Raw genomic sequence first — 21,034 nt, 5'->3', positions numbered from 1 at the left:
CGCGTAGTGGTCAGGGAGCATAGCTCCCTAGTAAATATCTAAAATTATCTGCAATTAAATTTAGAGTATTATGAAGAAAACTGGCAAAAGAAAGTATATACATGTCTTAATATAAAATCATAAAAATAACGCATAACACATAACGCCTGAGGCGCGAAGTGCTTTCAAGGGTTTGCCACAAAGCGGTCAAACGGCGAAGCCTCTGAGTAGATTAAACATTGATTTACAGTCTCAAAAAGGTGGCATTATATCTGGATTTGACAGCTTTTATGCAATGATATCATAAAATGAGCAGAATCAAATAATTTGAGTGTTCATTTGAAACGAAATAATCTGCATGGGATACACTTTATAAAATAATTTATGTGTTGCAGGCAATTAGCAATCGGTGACGATCAAGCAAATGGCAACAAGTGGCTTCCATGTTGTCTTGATAAAGCGATAATGCACGTCAGCCTGATGAAGGTTCGATGGGTAACTTAACTGCTTTAAATAGCACGATCTTCAAGCGCCTTCATGTCTTGTGATACTCTACGCATTGTCAGGGAGTTAATTTAGTTGTCTGTCCGATCCAAACTCAACTGAGATCATGGTCTTCAGTACACGTTCTCCTATGTGTGCTTCCTATCACTACGTTTTTACGAAGGAAAACTTGCTACTCACATTAGAAGCAAAATAATTGCTGCTATAATCTCGGCCCATTATATCTGAATTTTATGTTTGTGTATTTGTTCACCAGTGGCTTTCAAATTGCCAGCGATTGCTAATTGCCTGCACCGTAACTATAATATAGCAATATGTCTATACACACTACTATTATAATACATAAACATTTCATTTTACATTTAAAATTTGTGGTTTTACATTTCTGACCGGCACTGGGAAAATGTGCTCTATTTTCCAAAGTTTCAATCATGATTCATTGATCGAATAACAATGATTTTATCCGCTCCCGCCAAAAACTCAAAAATCAACTGTATGTCTCATAATCAATCATATGCTCTTATAGTCAACTTATGATCAATTTTATGTTTTGGAGTCTAGAAACGGTTGGTTTCTAATTTTGGAGACGATTCAAATAAATTTTACAACGTGTCAGATATTTACTGACAACATACAGTTTTTGAGGTGATGAAATTAAATTGAACTGAGTTATTTTAACACGCCTGGAACTGGCGGGAAAAGATTCTTCATGAAAACTGGATCACACAAATTTCGCAAATTTTCACTTTGAATTACCTCCGATGGATAATGTGCACCCGGATAATAGAGGTTTTCCAAAGCTAGTTACAACTGAGAGGCTTGAAAGACACGGCGCATTTATGCAGATTTTGAAGATATTAAGATATTAGGGATTAAAACTAAAATCAGTCCTAAAATATATTCCATGAAAAATTTAATACTGAAATCCAATTTTTATGCCACAAAAAGTAAGTTCGAACTTCCTCGCCGCGATGAGGCTCCACGTCATTTTGAAACTTTAAACATACATTTCTTTTGAAATATCGAAAACTGCATTTGAGCACCTAGTCTTCCAAAGGCCTAAACTATACAATCGGTAAAAATTGTGAATATTCATGTTGCGGGATGGAAGGATGCATGGCTTCGGAGACAGCGTTGCTTTTTGGGGTGGTGGTTGATGCTTTTCGGGGTTGTTGGTTGATGGTTTTGCGCACGTCATCGCACTGTAAGGTAGAACACCAAACATATCAATGATGGGCTTGATGTTCGAGCTTAGAGTGCAACGCCGCGAGCTTCATCCGCTTGAGAGGCTTCTGACGTTAGTGAAGTTGATCTCCTCCTTTGACGTTAACCAATATGGCATATTGTAGTCAGCTGTGTAGTCACTGAAATGTAATATCATCAAAAGGAAAAAAAAACCTAATGTACGTTTAAGCTACCTTAAAAACGAAACCTCTAGTGAAAGAAGAATGTTAGAGACACTCTTGAAAAATTAGGACGTGGGTTAATTTCTGTTGACAAGTTAGTGAGGTTCGCAGAATGATTAACCTCAAAATGTCGTCCTCAGCTCAATCAGCTCGCCTTCAGTTTTTGATGAGTCTTGGCAGCTCACGATTGAGCACAGTGGAGAATTTCATGAAAGCCGCCACCCGCGGCGCACTATGGTCCAAAACTCAAGAACAGGAAGAAATAAGTCGGATAGTAAACTGAGAAATCACGTGAGTTTCGTAACACATGCTATTTTTAGTTGCTAATTTCGAATTTGATGTCAAATTGGCTACATTTAAACATCCTGACCTATTAATTGTGGGCAAGTTTCAGGCACGCTACGGCGTGGCGCGGCGTGCTGCCACTGCCAGCTCGAAACGCGTGCTGACGCCTACAAACCTAAGGTGATACTTCAAGCATTGCGCAATGCGTGAAGTGTCCGATTAGGTTTGTAGGCGTCAGTGCGCGTTTCGTGCTGACAGCACGCCGCGGTGCCCCCGACGCGGGCGGGTGGTGGCCGATTTCTTGCGGGAAGAGCTCCCTGGTGGACAGACTCGTGTATCGTGTAATTTTTTTTTTAATTTCGACTTTCAAAATTACACATTGGTCGTGTAAAGTAACTAGTGAATTCCCAACGCTAGATGAAGTGTACCTAATAATGTTCGTTCGCCATGCGCGGTGCGGACGGCGTATGAAAGACTCCCCTGTGTTCTGTCGGGCAGCTCATTGGTATTTCGAAAAAAACTTATGCGCTTTTTTCGCAAACATTTTATTGACCTGCTTCCTTCAGCGACTTCTTTGAATTCTATTGGATTATTTCTATAGAGACTAAAGTGCTTTTAGGTGTACAAAGGTCTCTAAACCTTATTTAAAAGTATACTAACACTCAATTTTTAGGAGTTTATATTTTAAAAGGTATTTTTACAGAATGTTTTAGATCTACAGAATTGAAAAAAACTTACGTAAATTTATACTTAAATTTAAGCCGTGGCAATTTAAAAAAAAAAATTGTTTTTGGATAAACATGACAGATTTTTTGCGCCACAATGTCTACAAATCAATTTTTGGTAATATTGGAATAAACCAAAGTCTAAAAAAAGGAAAAAATGAATACAAAATGGTTTTGAGACACACGCAATCCCTTCATGATATGATTTACAGTGAGTAAAGTGTAATTTTTACGCTACATCGATGTATTTCTATTCGTTCCAATTCTGAATATCTACCCGAGATCTTCATGATGGTTACAGAAATTAGTCAGTACAAGAAGTATAAGTTATTGGTATAAATATGAGCATATTTTTCAGTACATCGCATTCAAGTATTAATCGTGAAGGACCTTTTGTGATTTGTGTCGGTTTGTAACATAAACATTGATGGGAACATGGTATAGATTAATATCTTAGAAGAAGTGATCATATCATTTTATTTCAGTTCGGATCAAATGAAAAAATATCAATGTTAGGAGTAAATAAAGTTCTTTAAATTTAAAAAAAACAATAATTACAAAATTCTCTGTTCTTAAAAATACTAAATTTAAAGCTACGCGCGTTTATGTACTGTAAATCATCATGATATAGTTCATTTGCCATTATGAATCTGCATTGAAAAGGTACTTTAATGCTGTCTCAGTTTTGAAGCCATGCCTTTTACATTTCTCGTGAGGCGGAATTACACAGAAAAAGATCATGGATAAATGGAAAAATGGGAACCATGAAACAACGGTATCGTACGCCCGTGGAACTTTTAAAAAAAACCATCGAAATCCGAAGACTCTCTAAGTAGAAATAGACTGGCAGTGTTCAATAATAAAAAATAATTAACTAACTGAAAATAAATCATTAATTTTTTCTAAAAAACGACAGTCAATTCGCCACTCTTCTGAAAATTGAGCGTATCTTCATTTCCTACCAAGCTTTAGGGAGCATAGAATATTACGGACATCACGGCTCGTCTCAGAAGAACAGTTATACCTTTTTTATTCGCAAAGTGCGGCAAATTGACCCGCATATTGGCTTCCGTTGTGTTCAAACGTGTCGGGGCGGTGCAGAATGAGTAGGAAGTTCGGTTTTGTAACCTGACTCTCGATAATTGTTCGTCCAAACTGGTGATTATGATGTTACTTTGTCGGGGGGAGAAAAAAAAATTGCCCGCGATGTTTTCAATAAGGGAGCATCCATAATAAACCCTACCTCCCTACTCAATCGTTACCATGCCAACTGCTCTTTAATTACAATGAGATTACGGAGAGCGAGATCATTAAGTGCATTGTTCGGTTATTCCCGTTCAAAGAAGTTTAATTTTGCGTGAAAGCGTGTCGGCGTTCTGATGAACAATGAGCAGCAAACTGTAGATAAAAAAGAGCACAAAAGAAACAACAAGAACGTGGAAATAGGCCACCGCGATTATTGGAAATGTTTCTAAAGTTTTCGTATTCAATACGCAAAGGAACAGTTTAAAGTTCAGATAAAATTTTTTTTTTTTTTTTTTTTTTGTATTATCTAGAAATGAAGAAAGGGAGCATTTTCATGGCAAATAAACTCGATTTTTGAAATCATCAACACCCTCCAACTTTCTACCTAATATATGTTTTTATTTTTTTAAAAAAAAATTAAATCTGATTTGATTTTAACTAGTGGCATTAAGGGCATTTGATGAATTTTAAAAAGCAATCGCAAGATCATAATGCATTCCATGTCGTATTCTGCTTGTATTTTTAGTAGTATTCTCCTAGGTCCAGGTTCCATGATGAGGGACAACACATCAGCAAACTCCCGTCGGAAAATGCACAATAAATGATACGGGAGCTACTTGTAATTTTCATCTACGCTGTTAAATCATAAAACGCATCTATCAGCAAAAACTCGCCTCGAGGGGTAGAATGGAAGAGCACAGTTACTATAACCTTTCTAAATGCACTTCTGTAAAGTGTTCCTAGATTTAAATGAATAGCCTCACATACCCCACTGCTTCAATAATTCGTAGTTTTACAAATTTGCTTAATCTCTCGCTCGTATTTCTCTTACAATCTAACGATGCAATTTTCAATGAAAACAAGAAGAAGAAAAAACTTTTTGATTCAAATACTTCCGACTAATCTGCGGAAAAGCGCACATAGTTGTCACGTCCGTCGCGGAAATAAGCATATTTTCATATGAAAGAGTGACTGATGAATTGCTCGTAGATCAAGCGACATTACGCTTGTGGAGTTTATTTTTTTATTTGTTAAAGGAAATGTAAAAAAATAAAGTTTACACAAATACTGATTTATAGAACGGATGCACAATGATTGTTTTACAAAAATAGTGGATTTTTATTAAAAATAACCATGTTTAAATAGCTTGCTATATAATGGGAAAAAACATATAGTTGTTCTATAAACAATACATGAGTGATATTTAAAAATCCCTTGTTTCTATCATAAAAGAGATGTACCGAAAAATTTAGAAAAATGGATTTCCAAAATAAAGTAAAGGAATACATAACAAAAATGAATAAATTTATTACTGATTTATGTATCAGCTTAACATTGCTTTATATAATAATTATTTAACAGTTATATGATCTTCGCTTTGATCTCTGTGGAAAAAGATAACTAAAACTGGGTATACTTAAACAAAAATACCCAATTTTCGTTATGTGACCGTTGTACACCTATTAATAAATACACTTTATTTTATAAAATTAATGTATCATTCATCTGTTCAATGCATACGTTTTACTGATTTTTCAATTTTCTTTTTACACATCCCTGCTACTGGGGTAGGCAGGATGAAAGCGCAAGACGTTTCCATGTGAGTTGCCTCGCTTCAAGATATTCCTCAACAAAGGCCACCAGAGCCAGCATTGCAATATTGGCTAGAATAAATCGCACCGATCTTACGGAGACCTTTCCAATAAATGATTGAAATTATGAGATGGATGATGATTGGACGATGAAATGATGAATTACTATTATGGGTTACCGTCCCCGCTGAGAAAATTCCAAATCAATACGCTGACGCTGGCGCGATAATTTATGGATGGAAAGAGATATGGAGAGCGGAACTTTTTTTCGAAAAAAGGTATTCCTCTCTTTCTCCATCTCCATGTCCTCGCTGCTGGCTGATTATTGAAATTGATAGAAAAAGCAATAGACGAAGAGGACGAAGGAGAAATTCGAGCGATTCTATTGGTGAAGACGCATGGTGATAATGGACAAGGGAGGTAAGTAATTGACTATAATAACGGAATTACACATGAGTTATTATCCATAGTTCATCATTTAACCCCTTAGTCTATAACTAACCTTCCTTTTTAACAAATAGAATTGCCTCACTTTCCCTTAGTCTTCCATAATCAGCCCGCTGGCTTCAATAGACCAGTATACAAGATTCACTAATTTATGAAGGCTGATACATGTGTCTTAACCAAAATTTCAAGGAGAACACGCTTGGTGCAACGGAAATTACTGAGATTAACTCCTGAGCAAGATAATGACGTCTTTTAATGCATGAATTCAGGCTTCCCGCCCATGGAAAAAACATTATTTTACTTGAATTAAATCGCAAACTAAACATTACCGTGGCAATCTCTGCGATATGAAAATACGGCAACCTTAGTACTAACATTTCGACTGTCAACATGTATACACTTTATACAACACAGGGTGGGAGAGGAAGAATAATCGATTGAAAAGCCTGCTGAAACCGTTGTATAGTGCGTGATTTTTTGACCCACGTAGGGTACTGTGTCTCTTATGACGGGGCAATTCAAATTTCCCGTAACCAATGTTAAAAAAAACCTTAATATCTTGGTAAAAAGTAGATTTCAGTAGTTTACGAAGTTGGGCGAATCGTGTTCTACGTAAAATTTTTGTTAAGAACCAAGTATATAGGTATCAGGATGCTTAAATTCTTATACCTTATTTGCTGGTCCATTATTTCTCCGGGATACCAGAAAAGTGCACGGGAAAATTAATTGCTGATTTAAAAATTAAATATATAAAAAATATGTCCGACATGCTTCAAATGTACATTTTTTAATAGTGGAAAGCTAATTCAACTACGAGGGTAGTTAAACTGGCATTTTTTTAATTGTAAAATCTATATGAAACAATTCGGACAATTTTTTAACCACCTACATAATTGTCGAATCAGCAATTTCATTTTTTCCGTGTGCACCCCGTCAAAAACTCTCCCATATCAGTCCGATTTTATGACATTCCTCCACCAAAAAAATAAAAAAATGATTTTTCAAAAATGTTTGCCAATGTGCGCTTAGCTGCGCGTATAATCCTGCTGACGACCGCACGGAAAGAAACTAAATGTTGATTTAGCATCTAGACTATTGAAACGATGTCCGACAAGTTTTAATTGCTGATTTTACATTTTAACAAATGTTAACGTAACTACGCCCACTGCAAAACGTAAGATGTTATGTTAGCATTTTTGTATTGTAAAATCAGCATTTGAAACTTGTCGGACATCTTTATAACATTATAAATGCTAAATCAACATTTAATTTCTTTCCGTATGCGAGTATGTGGAGGAAACGGTGATTTTTATCATAAGCTGGCAACGCCAGGCACACCTTCCGGACCGCCACTCAACTCAGCACTTTGCTCAATCGATCTAATTCTATCAATTTTCTGAATCGGAAGTGCAGTGTTGACCTATTTCGTTATGATATCGGAGGCGGAACGTGGAGATCTTTATTAGGTGCCGGGGAGGTTGCTCTCCGATTTTTATTTCGCACCGCGCGGGCCGCGCCGCCGGAAGCTATTTTCATCGCTTCCGCGGCATTCGCATCCGGCCCAAAACTCGGAGGAAAAGAGTACCGCTATCCCTGATGAAAATTGGACGGATTAAGATTTCGGTGAACTCTCCCCAAGTGCACCAGAACCGAGGAAACGTATTGCAATAAATTGGAATACAGGGACAATACTCCCGTGCTAAGGAACCAGCACCAGCACCGAGGAAACGTATTGCAATAAATTGGAATACAGGGACAATACTCCCGTGCTAAGGAAGAACGCTGAATGAGAATTCGAGAGTTGCCAAATTGTATTGTTGAGGAAAGTTATGAAAATTTTTCCTTGACATTTTCAGAAACTTCAGGTGAAACTGCAAACGACGTTAATAACTGAAAAATTGGAGGAAAATTATTCATAGGTTCACCGGGAAATTTGCGTTTTATCGATCGAAATTTTGCGATGCCTTACGGTTCATACGGCGTTTTCCCTCAGCATGGCAGAATAATTTGCGATATCTAAATAAGACGCGGATTGCCTACCTTCTTAATTCCAGGAGCCCCCTAAGCTTCGCCACGAAATCGCTAAAAATGTGAAAAATTGTCCGCTTGTTTTCCGAAAATTGAAATCTTATCACAACGTGGCAATATGCTGGAAGATATTTGCGATTCTAGCTTTGTGGAAGGCTACTTGGAGAGTGTAGGAACAAGGAGAAAACAGGGATGTAAATAAGGACTAATAGCTATGATGTGAGAGGTGCGTATGTATGTAGGGCAAAGAGAGTACGAGTCAAGTGCGGCCGTGCTAAGGAAGAACGTCGTATGAACCTTTAGAAGTTGCCGAATTTCCGTTGATAAAACACGATATTTCCTGGTAAACCTACAGTTATTTTCCTTCCATTGTTTAGGTAATTTTGTTCGCCATTTCACCTAAATCGCCTGAAAATCTCTGGGAAATATATTCATCACTTTCCTCAAAAATAAAAATTTTATCGAAGGAAATCTGGCAATTCTCGAATGTTCATACGGCGTTTTTACAACAACAACAAAAAAAATTAAAAATCATCCAAGTTTCTGAATCATTACAATGAGGATACATATTTTCCCTTTAATTATGATCAAAACTGGAGCGGAAAGTCAGGAACGGTGATACGCAGTCCTACATCATTTCAAGTTTTGTAAGCGCGAATGTGCGTTTCATGCCAACTAACCGACTGCACTGCGTTTGCCGTATTGCGAGAAGTATTCCTGCAGTCTTGCAGGCGCTAATATACGTTTAGTGCCGGCCACACTGCACTGTGATTGGCAAGATAATTCGAACTTGCATTAGAATAATCGCGGTATCGATTAATATTACTTAGTGTTGTGTTTCGACGCCGTATGAGCATTCCAACGTTGCCTCGTTCCTCTCAATTAAATCATTTATTTCCGAGAAAAGTTTGGAAAGTTCTTCATACCCACGACCGTTTTTCAATCTTTTCACTTTCATTAATCGTCAGAAGGCATCAATGATTTGTCAACAAAGTAACCTTAACTAGTGTCAACAAAAAAATGCGATTATCATTCAACTGTTTCCTGTTTTGCCAAGCTTCTACCTTAAATTAACTTGATTTTCCTGTAGCAGATGTTAAGGTTTCTTCCGCGCAATCCTTGTGCCTTTTTCGCGCAATCGTCATATATTTTCTTAGACCTTTCGCGCAATCCTCATATATTTTCATAGACCTTACGCGCGAACCTCATGTAGTACTCTGGTAGGAGACGTAAGTAACCAAGGAGACATTTTTGCGATATACATGTACAACCGAAATCGTACAGGGAGTGTCATTAAGGGATGTAAAATGGTTCTTTTTTCGTAGCGTAGTCAAATTATATGTTAACTTCCCAGATCCAGCAATCAAAACTCGATTCCCGTAAACATGCACATCTAACTTCATCCAGACATCACTCATATAAATCGTCGCCAACCTGACATAAGGGCGTAACTGCACTATGCACTGAACCCTGTCTTCCATACGTTTCAATGCTTTTCCGGGCTCATCTAAATGTGTAGTTATGCCCTTATGTCAGCCAAGCGACGATATAATCCAAGATTCATCGGAGCTCGCGTGATACGGTTCATCAATATGCTCATCGGAGACGCGAGACGGGAACCGAATTTTTTCTCGACGTAACGATGACCTGAATAGTGGGCGGGAGCACGGCCGCGATGACTTAAAAGTAAAAGCAATCAACGACTGAAGGCGAGAATGCGAATCGGATCCTCCACAGACCAACTTCGCAGGATTTACGGGTTTTACCGACTGACGGAAAGGAGGAATCCATCGTTGGAATTCGGCGGATGACCCCGAAACCGCACCAATTCGGTGCTCATTCACGTTGACCGGTGCGCACAACGTAAACAAATCGGCCGCCATTTTGAAAATCATTCCTGTTCCTCCGTTCTCGCAGCGTGGTAGCGTGCCGGCTTTGAATCCGTTGTTGAATCCTAATCGCTCTTCTTTTAGTTCATTTTCTCTCTGGTTTTCTCGTACTAACAGTGAATTCAGTGAATTTCCTTTTGTGTTGCTAAAATAAATACTGTGATTATATTTATATGAACTTGAAGACTAAACTTAAATAAATATATTCATTTCATCCCCTGATCACCCTTTAAGTAGATTTTGCTTTTTTCATGTAGGACGTTCAATATTCTCTCAGAAATAGGTTCTCATTGCCTGTCACAGAAAAAAAGAGCAACGCGCAATCCCATCCTTGATTTTTCTCATTATTATTGTTATTATTTTTAAAATCACATATTCAGTGCAGTATTTCATAATAGGAAGAACTTTCTGCGGGTAATTTGATCACCATGCATAGAATCATAGGAAACGAAGCTTTTCCCACCAAACTTATATCGGAGTTAATAAATTTGCTCCAGCTCTAAAACTCTTTTTGAAGATGGCAGGCAAATCATCGGTGGCAGGTCACTCATCATCTTGAGATAAAGAGCATTGATGCGGGCTATATTATTCAAAATTTGCTCAAGCTAAAAATAATGAGATTTATGCTGAGCGTTAACAACCACTCATTTTGGCAAATTTTTCCTCAACTGCCACGTAGGGAGTACCACTATTTTGCTGTTTTGAAAAAATGGAACAAATAATCTACTATAGAAAATAAACTTTTCCTCTAAGGTTTTTAGAAGGAAATTTTCCAGTTTGACGTATTTATGCTGCAAGAACTGTGTTGCCCTCAAAACCATGTGATGCAAACAATTAGCAGACAGGAATAATTGCAGATAATACTATCGGCATGCAACCTAGGTTGGATAGTGATCGTAGATTAAGAAGGTCATATTCTTTCTGGATATTTCATTTATAACAAACTATCTTCAGTAGATTGTAACTTAAGCCTGCAAGTCCTCATGCTATCATGAGTATTCCAAGTTGTAATTTTTGAATAAAAAATATTTCTTAATACAAAAAGAAAAAAAAAAATTTTACTTTGTGATAATTTCGATGCGTTCATGCCCTTAACTTGTTGAATGAACAGATAGCTGCTAATACAAAGTAGCAGCTCAATTCACAAGTTCCCACTTGAAGACAGTGTCAATGAAAAATTGTGCATCTAGGTTTGCGATGCTGCATACTTCCTGCCATTATGTATGTCCTAAATGGTAGGATTCTCAATCTCAAGCGATGATAAGTGCCCCAATTCTTCTTGTGAGAGTAAAGAATATTCTGTGAAAATTTCAAGCAATGTTCGTCCACTCCCTTTTAAGAAAATAATATTTGAGCAGAGATTTTGACTTAGGTACTGCAAACGAGATCCGCATAGAGCAAGTTAGGTAACCGTTGATTTTTATTTTTTGTTGTTCTTTTTCTATGAGCAAGATACCCCCTCCCCCTCCTATCGGCAGTAATTTCTGTCACAGATAAGATGTAAGTAACAAATTTTAAATCGTTATTTTACTATTTTCAGTCACAAAAACCTTATTTTAACTATCACTGCTGCATTAAAAATACTCACCTGTACACAGAGAAAAATTTATCGGCACCAGTTATTCCATTTATCTAACTCCATTTTCAATTACAGCTCATGATAATCAATGAAAGCAATGTACCTAATAAGATGAATAATTCCATTCGGAGCAAATTTAAGAGTTCTTAGTGACCAAAAGAACATTTTGACAAATTCTACCTAAAATAAGTTTTTATAGCTACAGGGCGCGCATGACATAATAATTTGATGATATTTTAATACGTGGGTAAAAAATTAATTATTGCCAGCAAAAGGATGAAGCGTCATAGCTCTGTGCCCCGCTTTTCATAATTAATGCAAACAGGGATTATTCATCAGCAACACAAGTAATTGGTTTAAAAAGAAGTGAAAGAAAAGTTAGTTTAAAAGAGAAAAATATCAAGAGGGTTGAACGTAGAACCAAAATTGAAGGGCTATCTTACACTTGACGAGAAATTAGGAACAAAACTACCGCGCAAAGCGTTTCCTCGTCAGAGAAACCGGAGTCACGCATTTGAAAATAATTAAAAATACCGCGCTTAATTTGAATTTGCCGCGCAAAATAGGTTCCGCCATCTTTGTAGGGTCACCGGTGTGCCGACCCGAAGAGCATCATTTGATGCTTTTTCGGGTCATTCTTTTGGTCAAACGTTGGCCTCTATTCCGTCAGTTTGAACGACTCAGGATTTACGGGCAAAGTCTTCATAATTATCTCGACTTCTCTTCGTTTCTTTCAATTATTGGGCTCGAGTTTGCCGAGACAGCTTTGCTTTCACTCATCGCTGCCTGGAGTCGGCGAGGAACTCCCGATAACTTCTCATAAACTTCCGATATCCGATTAAAGCAGAGTTCGCAGTGCTGATTTTAATGCACGATCTCAAAACAACATTGTAGAAACTTGGTGCAAACGTGCGTCCCACAATAGAATGAACTTATCAGTATATCTTTCGAGAAATATATATTTATCGTAGGGTCGAATCAGATACTTCGTGAGATGTGTTGATGGGATGTTAAATTTTGAGGAGCGATCAAGTTTTGAATGTAATTGTGAAGATTTTTTGACTTTTCAGCACTTCAGATGGAAGAATTGAGAGAAATACCATTTTTTCTTGAATTTGACTAGGCGCATTTTTTCTTATTTTTTTCTCCTGCGCAGAGAATTTATCTGAAATTTATGAAGTGTCAAGCAATTTGGAGATTATTAACAACTCATTGCAAAAAACAAACAATCATAAAATAACGACCAGTTCAACTAAGGCCCTTATCGACAAGTTTAAAATGCGTTCCTTTAAAAATCTTGGGAAATCGCAGAAGTATAATGTAAAATACAAATGCCGAATTTAATTCTTAGTATAGCCCGCGAAATGTTTTGCAATTGACACAAGAAATATTAAAAGATACCAAACCAAATTGAAGAACAGTTAAAATGGTTCGCAGTTTTTCGTCCAAGCAATATAGTTTCGAGAAAAATTAATTACATTTTTCGGCAGCATCTTCGAAAATTGCGGCGCGTAGCATACATCAAGGTGAGATAATAAAAGGCAATTAAGTTCTTTTTGTTTTCGAAGGACATGTCATAAAACCAGGCACAAATACTTCCTTCAGACTTACAATTTGAGCGCGTTTATGGTCGAAAACAGGAATAATAAGTTTTCGACCCGACTTTACATGAGGCTTGATTTTTCTTTTTCTGTAGACGGCCACACACAGAAATATGGACTTCGTCGATATTTGGCAATTACGAATAAAACATAAAAAGAGGGAAAGTTATAGTGGAATACTAGTCCCAAAAATATATGTAGATACCAGAATACACAATTTTTTGATTTGCATGTATTGTTTGTGCGTTTGTGCGTGGTTTTTTTTTATGACTGTAGGAATATGCGCAGCCGGTAAATCAGGATTTCGCGAAAGGTCTAAGAAAATACATGAAGTTCGCGCGAAAGGTCTAAGAAAATATATGAAGATTGCGCGAAAAGAAACCGTAACATCTGCTCCAGGAAAATCAAGTTAATTTAATGTAGGAATTTGGCAAAACAGATAACAGTTGAAAAATAAACGCCTTTTTATGTTGACACTAGTTTAGGTTAGTTTGTTGACAAGTCATTGATGCCTTACTTCTGACGATTAATGAAGTGAAAAGATTGAAAAACGGTCTTGGGTATGAAGGACTTTCTAAAATTTTCTCGGAAATAAATGATTTAATTGCGAGGAACGAGGCAACGCTGGAATGCTCATACGGCGTCGAAACACAACACTAAGTAATATTAATCGATACCGCGATTATTATAATGCAAGTTCGAATTATCGTGCCAATCACAGTGCAGTGTGGCCGGCGTTAAACGTTTATTAGCGCCTGCAAGACAGCTGGAATACTTCTCGCATTGCGCCAAACAGTGCGGTCGTCCGGCGCCCATATTAGCGCCTACAAGACTGCATGAATACTTCTCGCATTACGCCAAACACAGTGCATTCGGTCAGTTGGTGTAAAGCGCATATTACCGCTTACGAGACTGTAGAAATGCTGTAGGTCTGCGTGTTATCAAGCTTGACTGTCGGTATTTGATAACCTCTATATAAATCTGTCTTCATTTTTTCAAATTTTGATTCAATTCGTTTTTAACCGAATCACGTGTTGGCATGTGATTAAGCATTTGAGAGCGCCTCGTAAAAACGAAAGGAGAGAGAGACTTAATTGAGATGATTACCTGAACACGCTTGTGGTGGTAGAGGGAAGATGAGAGTGGTGGAGCTTTTCCGACGGGCGACAGCGCAGCCTAGCGACTGCGGCTTGAAACTCCGTAGCTGTTGCATGAAGTCGGAGCTCTCCATAAGCGCTACGTCGGCGAAGTGGAGATCACAGAGGATATGGTTCTTGAAACGGCGCGCGATCTTCTGGTTGGGCCCAGTCAGGTTCATGTTGCACGAGTTGCATTTCAGACACTCCTCGTGGTAGTGGTTGTTGTGGTACAAAGGGGATGGCTCTGAAACAACAAGTAATCAACATGTCAGACGTCATACTCGTAAGATAAATAGCATCTTCACTTGCTCAGTAGTATTTAATAAGAGGCGGATCCAGCAATTTGGCAACACCGGATTCCTCCATTTAAACCTTTGCTAAATAATCGATTCTTGTCGGAGCACCTAGCCCCTCCAAGAATCGATACATTTGTTTTGTACACCCATACATAGGTTTAAATGGAGGAAATCCGGTGTTGCCAAATTGCTGGATCCGCCAATGTATTCAATTCACTGAAAAAACAACTCTCCTTTTCGGAAGCCTTAGTTACGGCCGATACTGCCGTGCTAAGGAAGAACGCCATACGAACATTCGAGGGTTGCCAAATTTACACCGATAAAATTTTTATTTTTGAGGAAAGTTGTGAATATATTTCCTTGAAAATCTCAGAATCTTTAGATGAAATTGCGATCAAAAGTATCTGAAAAATCGGGAGGAAAATATTCGTAAGTTTACCAGAAAATTCGCGTTTTATGAAAGGAAATTTGGCAATGCCTAAAGGTTCGTACGGCGTTTTTCCTTAGCATTATAGTATGAAGCACTGCTGTCCGTTGCGGGCTTGGAGTTCTGGGTGTTGGAGCCGGATTGGTTCGGGTACAGAGGCCGGAGCAGCGTTTAACGGTCGTTTTTCCGCCCTTAGGAGCCTCCAGACTCACGAAATACACATCATCCACACAAAAACTCACTTAAAACTCACAAGTGAGGGATCGCGATTTAAGCGATTCGATCGGCCGAACGGTCATTTTTCCGCCCTTAGTAGCCTCCAGAATCACGAAATAAACATCATCCACACAAAAGCTCACGTAAAACTCACAAGTGAAGGATCGCGATTCAAGTGATTCGATCGGCCGAACGGTCGTTTTTCCGCCCTTGGTAGCCTCCAGACTCACGAAATACACATGGTCCACACAAAAACTCGAATGACAAACTTCACAAGTGAGGGATCGCAATTTGAGTGGATCGATCGGCCGAACGGTGGTTTTCCGCCCTTAGGAGCCTCCAGAATCACGAAATACACATCATCCACACAAAAACTCGATTTATGTTCACAAGTGAGGGATCGCGATTCAAGTGATTCGATCGTCCGAACGGTCGTTTTTCCGCGCTTCGGAACCACCAGAATCACGAAATACACATCATCCACACAAAAACTCACAAGTGAGGGATCGCGATTCAAGTGATTCGATCGGCCGAACGGTCGCTTTTTCCGCCCTTAGGAGCCTCCAGAATCACGAAATACACATGATCCACACAAAAACTCATTTACAAGTGAGGGATCGCGATTCAAGTGATTCGATCGGCCGAACGGTCGTTTTTCCGCCCTTAGGAGCCACCAGAATCACGAAATACACATCATCCACACAAAAACTCACAAGTGAGGGATCGCGATTCAAGTGATTCGATCGGCCGAACGGTCGTTTTTCCGCGCTTCGGAGCCACCAGAATCACGAAATACACATCATCCACACAAAAACTCACAAGTGAGGGATCGCGATTCAAGTGATTCGATCGGCCGAACGGTCGTTTTTCCGCCCTTAGGAGCCTCCAGAATCACGAAATACACATGATCCACACAAAAACTCGATTTATGTTGACAAGTGAGGGATCGCGATTCAAGTGATTCGATCGGCCGAACGGTCGTTTTTCCGCGCTTTGGAGCCACCAGAATCACGAAATACACATCATCCACACAAAAACTCACAAGTGAGGATCGCGATTCAAGTGATTCGATCGGCCGAACGGTCGTTTTTCCGCCCTTCGGAGCCACCAGAATCACGAAATACACATCATCCACACAAAAACTCACAAGTGAGGGATCGCGATTCAAGTGATTCGATCGGCCGAACGGTCGTTTTTCCGCCCTTAGGAGCCTCCAGAATCACGAAATACACATGATCCACACAAAAACTCGATTTATGCTGACAAGTGAGGGATCGCGATTCAAGTGATTCGATCGGCCGAACGGTCGTTTTTCCGCGCTTCGGAGCCACCAGAATCACGAAATACACATCATCCACACAAAAACTCACAAGTGAGGGATCGCGATTCAAGTGATTCGATCGACCGAACGGTCGCTTTTCCGCCCTTAGGAGCCTCCAGAATCACGAAATACACATGATCCACACAAAAACTCGATTTATGTTGACAAGTGAGGGATCGCGATTCAAGTGATTCGATCGGCCGAACGGTCGTTTTTCCGCCCTTAGGAGCCACCAGAATCACGAAATACACATCATCCACACAAAAACTCACAAGTGAGGGATCGCGATTCAAGTGATTCGATCGGCCGAACGGTCGTTTTTCCGCGCTTCGGAGCCACCAGAATCACGAAATACACATCATCCACACAAAAACTCACAAGTGAGGGATCGCGATTCAAGTGATTCGATCGACCGAACGGTCGCTTTTCCATCCTTAGGAGCCTCCAGAATCACGAAATACACATGATCCACACAAAAACTCGATTTATGTTGACAAGTGAGGGATCGCGATTCAAGTGATTCGATCGGCCGAACGGTCGTTTTTCCGCCCTTAGGAGCCACCAGAATCACGAAATACACATCATCCACACAAAAACTCACAAGTGAGGGATCGCGATTCAAGTGATTCGATCGGCCGAACGGTCGTTTTTCCGCCCTTAGGAGCCTCCACAATCACGAAATACACATGATCCACACAAAAACTCGATTTATGTTGACAAGTGAGGGATCGCGATTCAAGTGATTCGATCGGCCGAACGGTCGTTTTTCCGCGCTTTGGAGCCACCAGAATCACGAAATACACATCATCCACACAAAAACTCACAAGTGAAGGATCGCGATTCAAGTGATTCGATCGGCCGAACGGTCGTTTTCCCGCCCTTAGGAGCCTCCAGAATCACGAAATACACATCATCCACACAAAAACTCACAAGTGAGGGATCGCGATTCAAGTGATTCGATCGGCCGAACGGTCGTTTTTCCGCCCTTAGGAGCCTCCAGAATCACGAAATACACATGATCCACACAAAAACTCGATTTATGTTGGCAAGTGAGGGATCGCGATTCAAGTGATTCGATCGGCCGAACGGTCGTTTTTCCGCGCTTTGGAGCCACCAGAATCACGAAATACACATCATCCACACAAAAACTCACAAGTGAAGGATCGCGATTCGAGTGATTCGATCGGCCGAACGGTCGTTTTCCCGCCCTTAGGAGCCTCCAGAATCACGAAATACACATCATCCACACAAAAACTCACTTAAAACTTACAAGCGAGGCATCGCAATTCCAGTGATTCGATCGGGCAAACGGTCGTTTTTCCGCCCTTAGTAGCCTCCAGAATCACGAAATACACATCATCCACACAAAAACTCGAATAATGTTCACAAGTGAGGGATCGCAATTCAAGTGATTCGATCGGCCGAAGGTGCTCCACCCGTAACTTCTGGCCTCTCAGACCGCAACGGACGGTAGTGCTATATAGCCCATAACTACGGCTTCCATGCCCGCAGTTGTTTTTCAGTGCTTCCTACACTTTTTGAACGTGGGCCGTCTGGCCAGGGGTGCTAGGATGCTTTGACACACTGAAAAAAGAAGTTACAGGTAATAGAGACATACCGTCTGTTCCGGGCTACTTTGAACTTTCATCCATGGGGCTCCAAAGTTCAGAGTTGCGTATTTGGAGCTCAGATTTTAACGCGCATCGCCAAAAAAGCCATGATGGGGTCCAATAATATCCGTTCCTCAATAGGTATATTTCCAATCGCACGACACCTCTATTGCGATTTATGATCTGTGCTGCTGTTATCAATGGAGAACTCTATGATCCGCGCAACCGTTATAAATGCAGGACTGCGTGATCTATGCAGTCCTACACTGCTAACACTGATAGGAAAGATTGATTCTGGGAAGGTGTAGGGTTACGGAATTGGGGAGGGAAGGGTGGAGGTTGGAGGGTGAGCAAATACCCAGGAGCCAGGAAAATCAGGTTTGTTGGGACGATAAAGCTGTTACAACATTTCTGCGAACGATCGATTTTTCAGAGAAGCTCAGCTGACTGAATATTGAATTTTCATCAATAAGTAGTTAATCGAGTGACCTGGATTCATTAAAAAAAGAAAGGAAAAAACGCAAGCAACGGTTTTATCTGTGAAGTTCAATTTAAAAAGAGCCGTGAGGGTACAGTGATCAACTCATCGGTTAGTTTTTCGCTGGTTTCCTGTAAAAAAACAGTTACCAGGTAATATTTCATTTCCGGAATGCCGCTTTGAGGGAGAGTGCCGAATGAGCCCTAAGATGCTGCCAAATTTTCTTTACTGAAACACTAATTTACTAGAAAACATGTGAATAGTTTTCTTCTGATTTTTCGAGAAATTATAATTGCAATTTGATCTAAAATGCCTGAGAATTACACGAAGATACGGATGTAAGCTGAATCAGCCTAACTACACGAAACGTTTCTTGATTTCCTCTGATATTTTATTTTTTAGTAAGAGCACGAAACAACGCCAGAACTTAAAATTTTAGGAGTATACACGAAAAAAAATGGTATAGGTTGTTGGATGATATGACCATTTCCACATAATTTATTGCGGTAGTATCCCAATAAAGTAGGTTACAAACCCAAATGTTGCGGTACTACCACAATTCATTGGGGATCTCCATATCATCGGTCAAATTGCGGTTGTACCACAATTATTTTAGGAGAATGAACACACACTAACTCAACATTTTATCCAGTTTATTCTTCATAATATAAGGTAAATTTGCAGAAAATTTCAAAGCATTACGTAATTCAGTTCTCAGCACAAAACAAAAGTAAAATTACGAGAGAAGATTAGGCAGCGTGAGATGCAGATAGGCTGCTTCCGGACATATCCGTTTGTAATTTTGTATATTCATTATAAATTTTCTCAAAATTAAAAATTCGATTGGGTGGAATGTGGCTATATTCGCGTGTTCGGTTGGTGTTTTTCCTCAGCGCGGCACCATAGTTCCTGACTTACGAGTCAAGATGAGAGTTTTCCAGGAGAATCACGGATCCGGGTCGAATTTTACAAGAGTTTGCGAGATGCTCTGGAGATCATGAGAAGTGGCTTAATTGACTCTCTGAGCTCACTTTACCTGCACTGCCGTGCTAAGAAAGAACGCTGTATAAGCACTCCAGAGTTGCACAATTACCTTCAACAAAATGTTAATTTTTTAAGGGAGTTATGAAAATTTTTCCTTGAATTTTCAAGAACGTAAGGTGAAATTCCGAAACAACATTATCTGAAAAATTGGAGGAAAATTATTCATAAATTTACCAGGAGATTTGTGTTTTATCAATCGAGATTTTGCAATGCCTGTTCGTACGGCGTTTTTCCTTAGCACGACGGTGTATTTATGCATTTCGCGGAAAAAGTTTCGTCGTGCCTGTTAGAGGGAAGCGCTTACGGTGTGACGGGCGTATTTGCATGACCCTAACACAACGAACATCGGTGCGCTCTCGGCCAGAGTCGGTGGTATCACGAACGCGCCTACCCGAGGGTTCCTGCCTGTTGATCGGATCGCATTCCCTGAATTCTCACGGCTTCACCGGGTGAGCTCATCCAACATTCCGACTCCGAGCTCACCAAATTACTCGCCAACGTGAGGACAAATGTTGATTTTCGCGTGGTTCAGCAACCGTCCCTTCGCCGAGAGCCCTTCGTCTTGGATGGCTGACCGTGCTCAACCGGCAAGAATGGCTGCGGGTGCCACTTTCCACACGATTGACTACAAGTGGACCGCGTTTGGCGGAAAGGAACCAAGCCACATCAGCTGTTGCCAAATTTAACTGGGCAATTTCATTTTTTAGACACATTTTAATGTCAGATTTGGCTGCGGACCGACTATTGAAACTGATGGGCAAAGACGACAAAAGGGATTTGGAGGGATCCTATTGGTGGAAGCAGGTGGTGGCAATGGACATAGGAGGTAAGTAATGGACTAACTAACGGCAACCTACTAAAGACCCGACAGTTAGTCCATCATTTTCTTACTGAGTCTATAAGAACCAGTCATGTCAACCAATAAGATCGCTCCATCCTCCCTATGTCTTCTTTGTCTATCGCTTTGTCCATCTGTTTCAATAATCACCCCGCAGGCTAAGCTGCATAGAACATGGTAATTGATTAAAAGAAATCGAGCTACCACCATTATTCACCTACTTCCTTCTCATCACTGCTATCATTCTTCTTTCCTCATGTCCTTCGTCTTATATTGATTTTATTCCAAGATGTAGTTGCAAAAGATTTGTATTTTTGCTTTATACTTAGTTTGCTAATAGTTTTGTAGCTTCCTTATTTTTTTTTATTTTGTGAAAAGTCTCCAC

At 39.7% G+C, this 21,034-nt stretch overlaps 1 protein-coding gene across 1 annotated transcript in view; it reads right to left on the bottom strand.

Moving 5' to 3' along the window:
• Positions 1 to 21,034, bottom strand: part of LOC109030581 (Rap GTPase activating protein radish) — a 240,819-nt gene that overhangs the window by 42,324 nt on the left and 177,461 nt on the right. The window contains 1 exon segment of the mRNA XM_072298462.1: positions 14,388 to 14,663. Within this exon segment, the coding sequence (XP_072154563.1) occupies positions 14,388 to 14,663 (276 nt within the window).

The sequence above is a fragment of the Bemisia tabaci genome, chromosome 3 (genome assembly GCF_918797505.1).
Source record: "Bemisia tabaci chromosome 3, PGI_BMITA_v3".
NCBI lineage: Eukaryota > Metazoa > Arthropoda > Insecta > Hemiptera > Aleyrodidae > Bemisia > Bemisia tabaci.
This window is presented reverse-complemented; position numbering and strand designations above follow the sequence as displayed.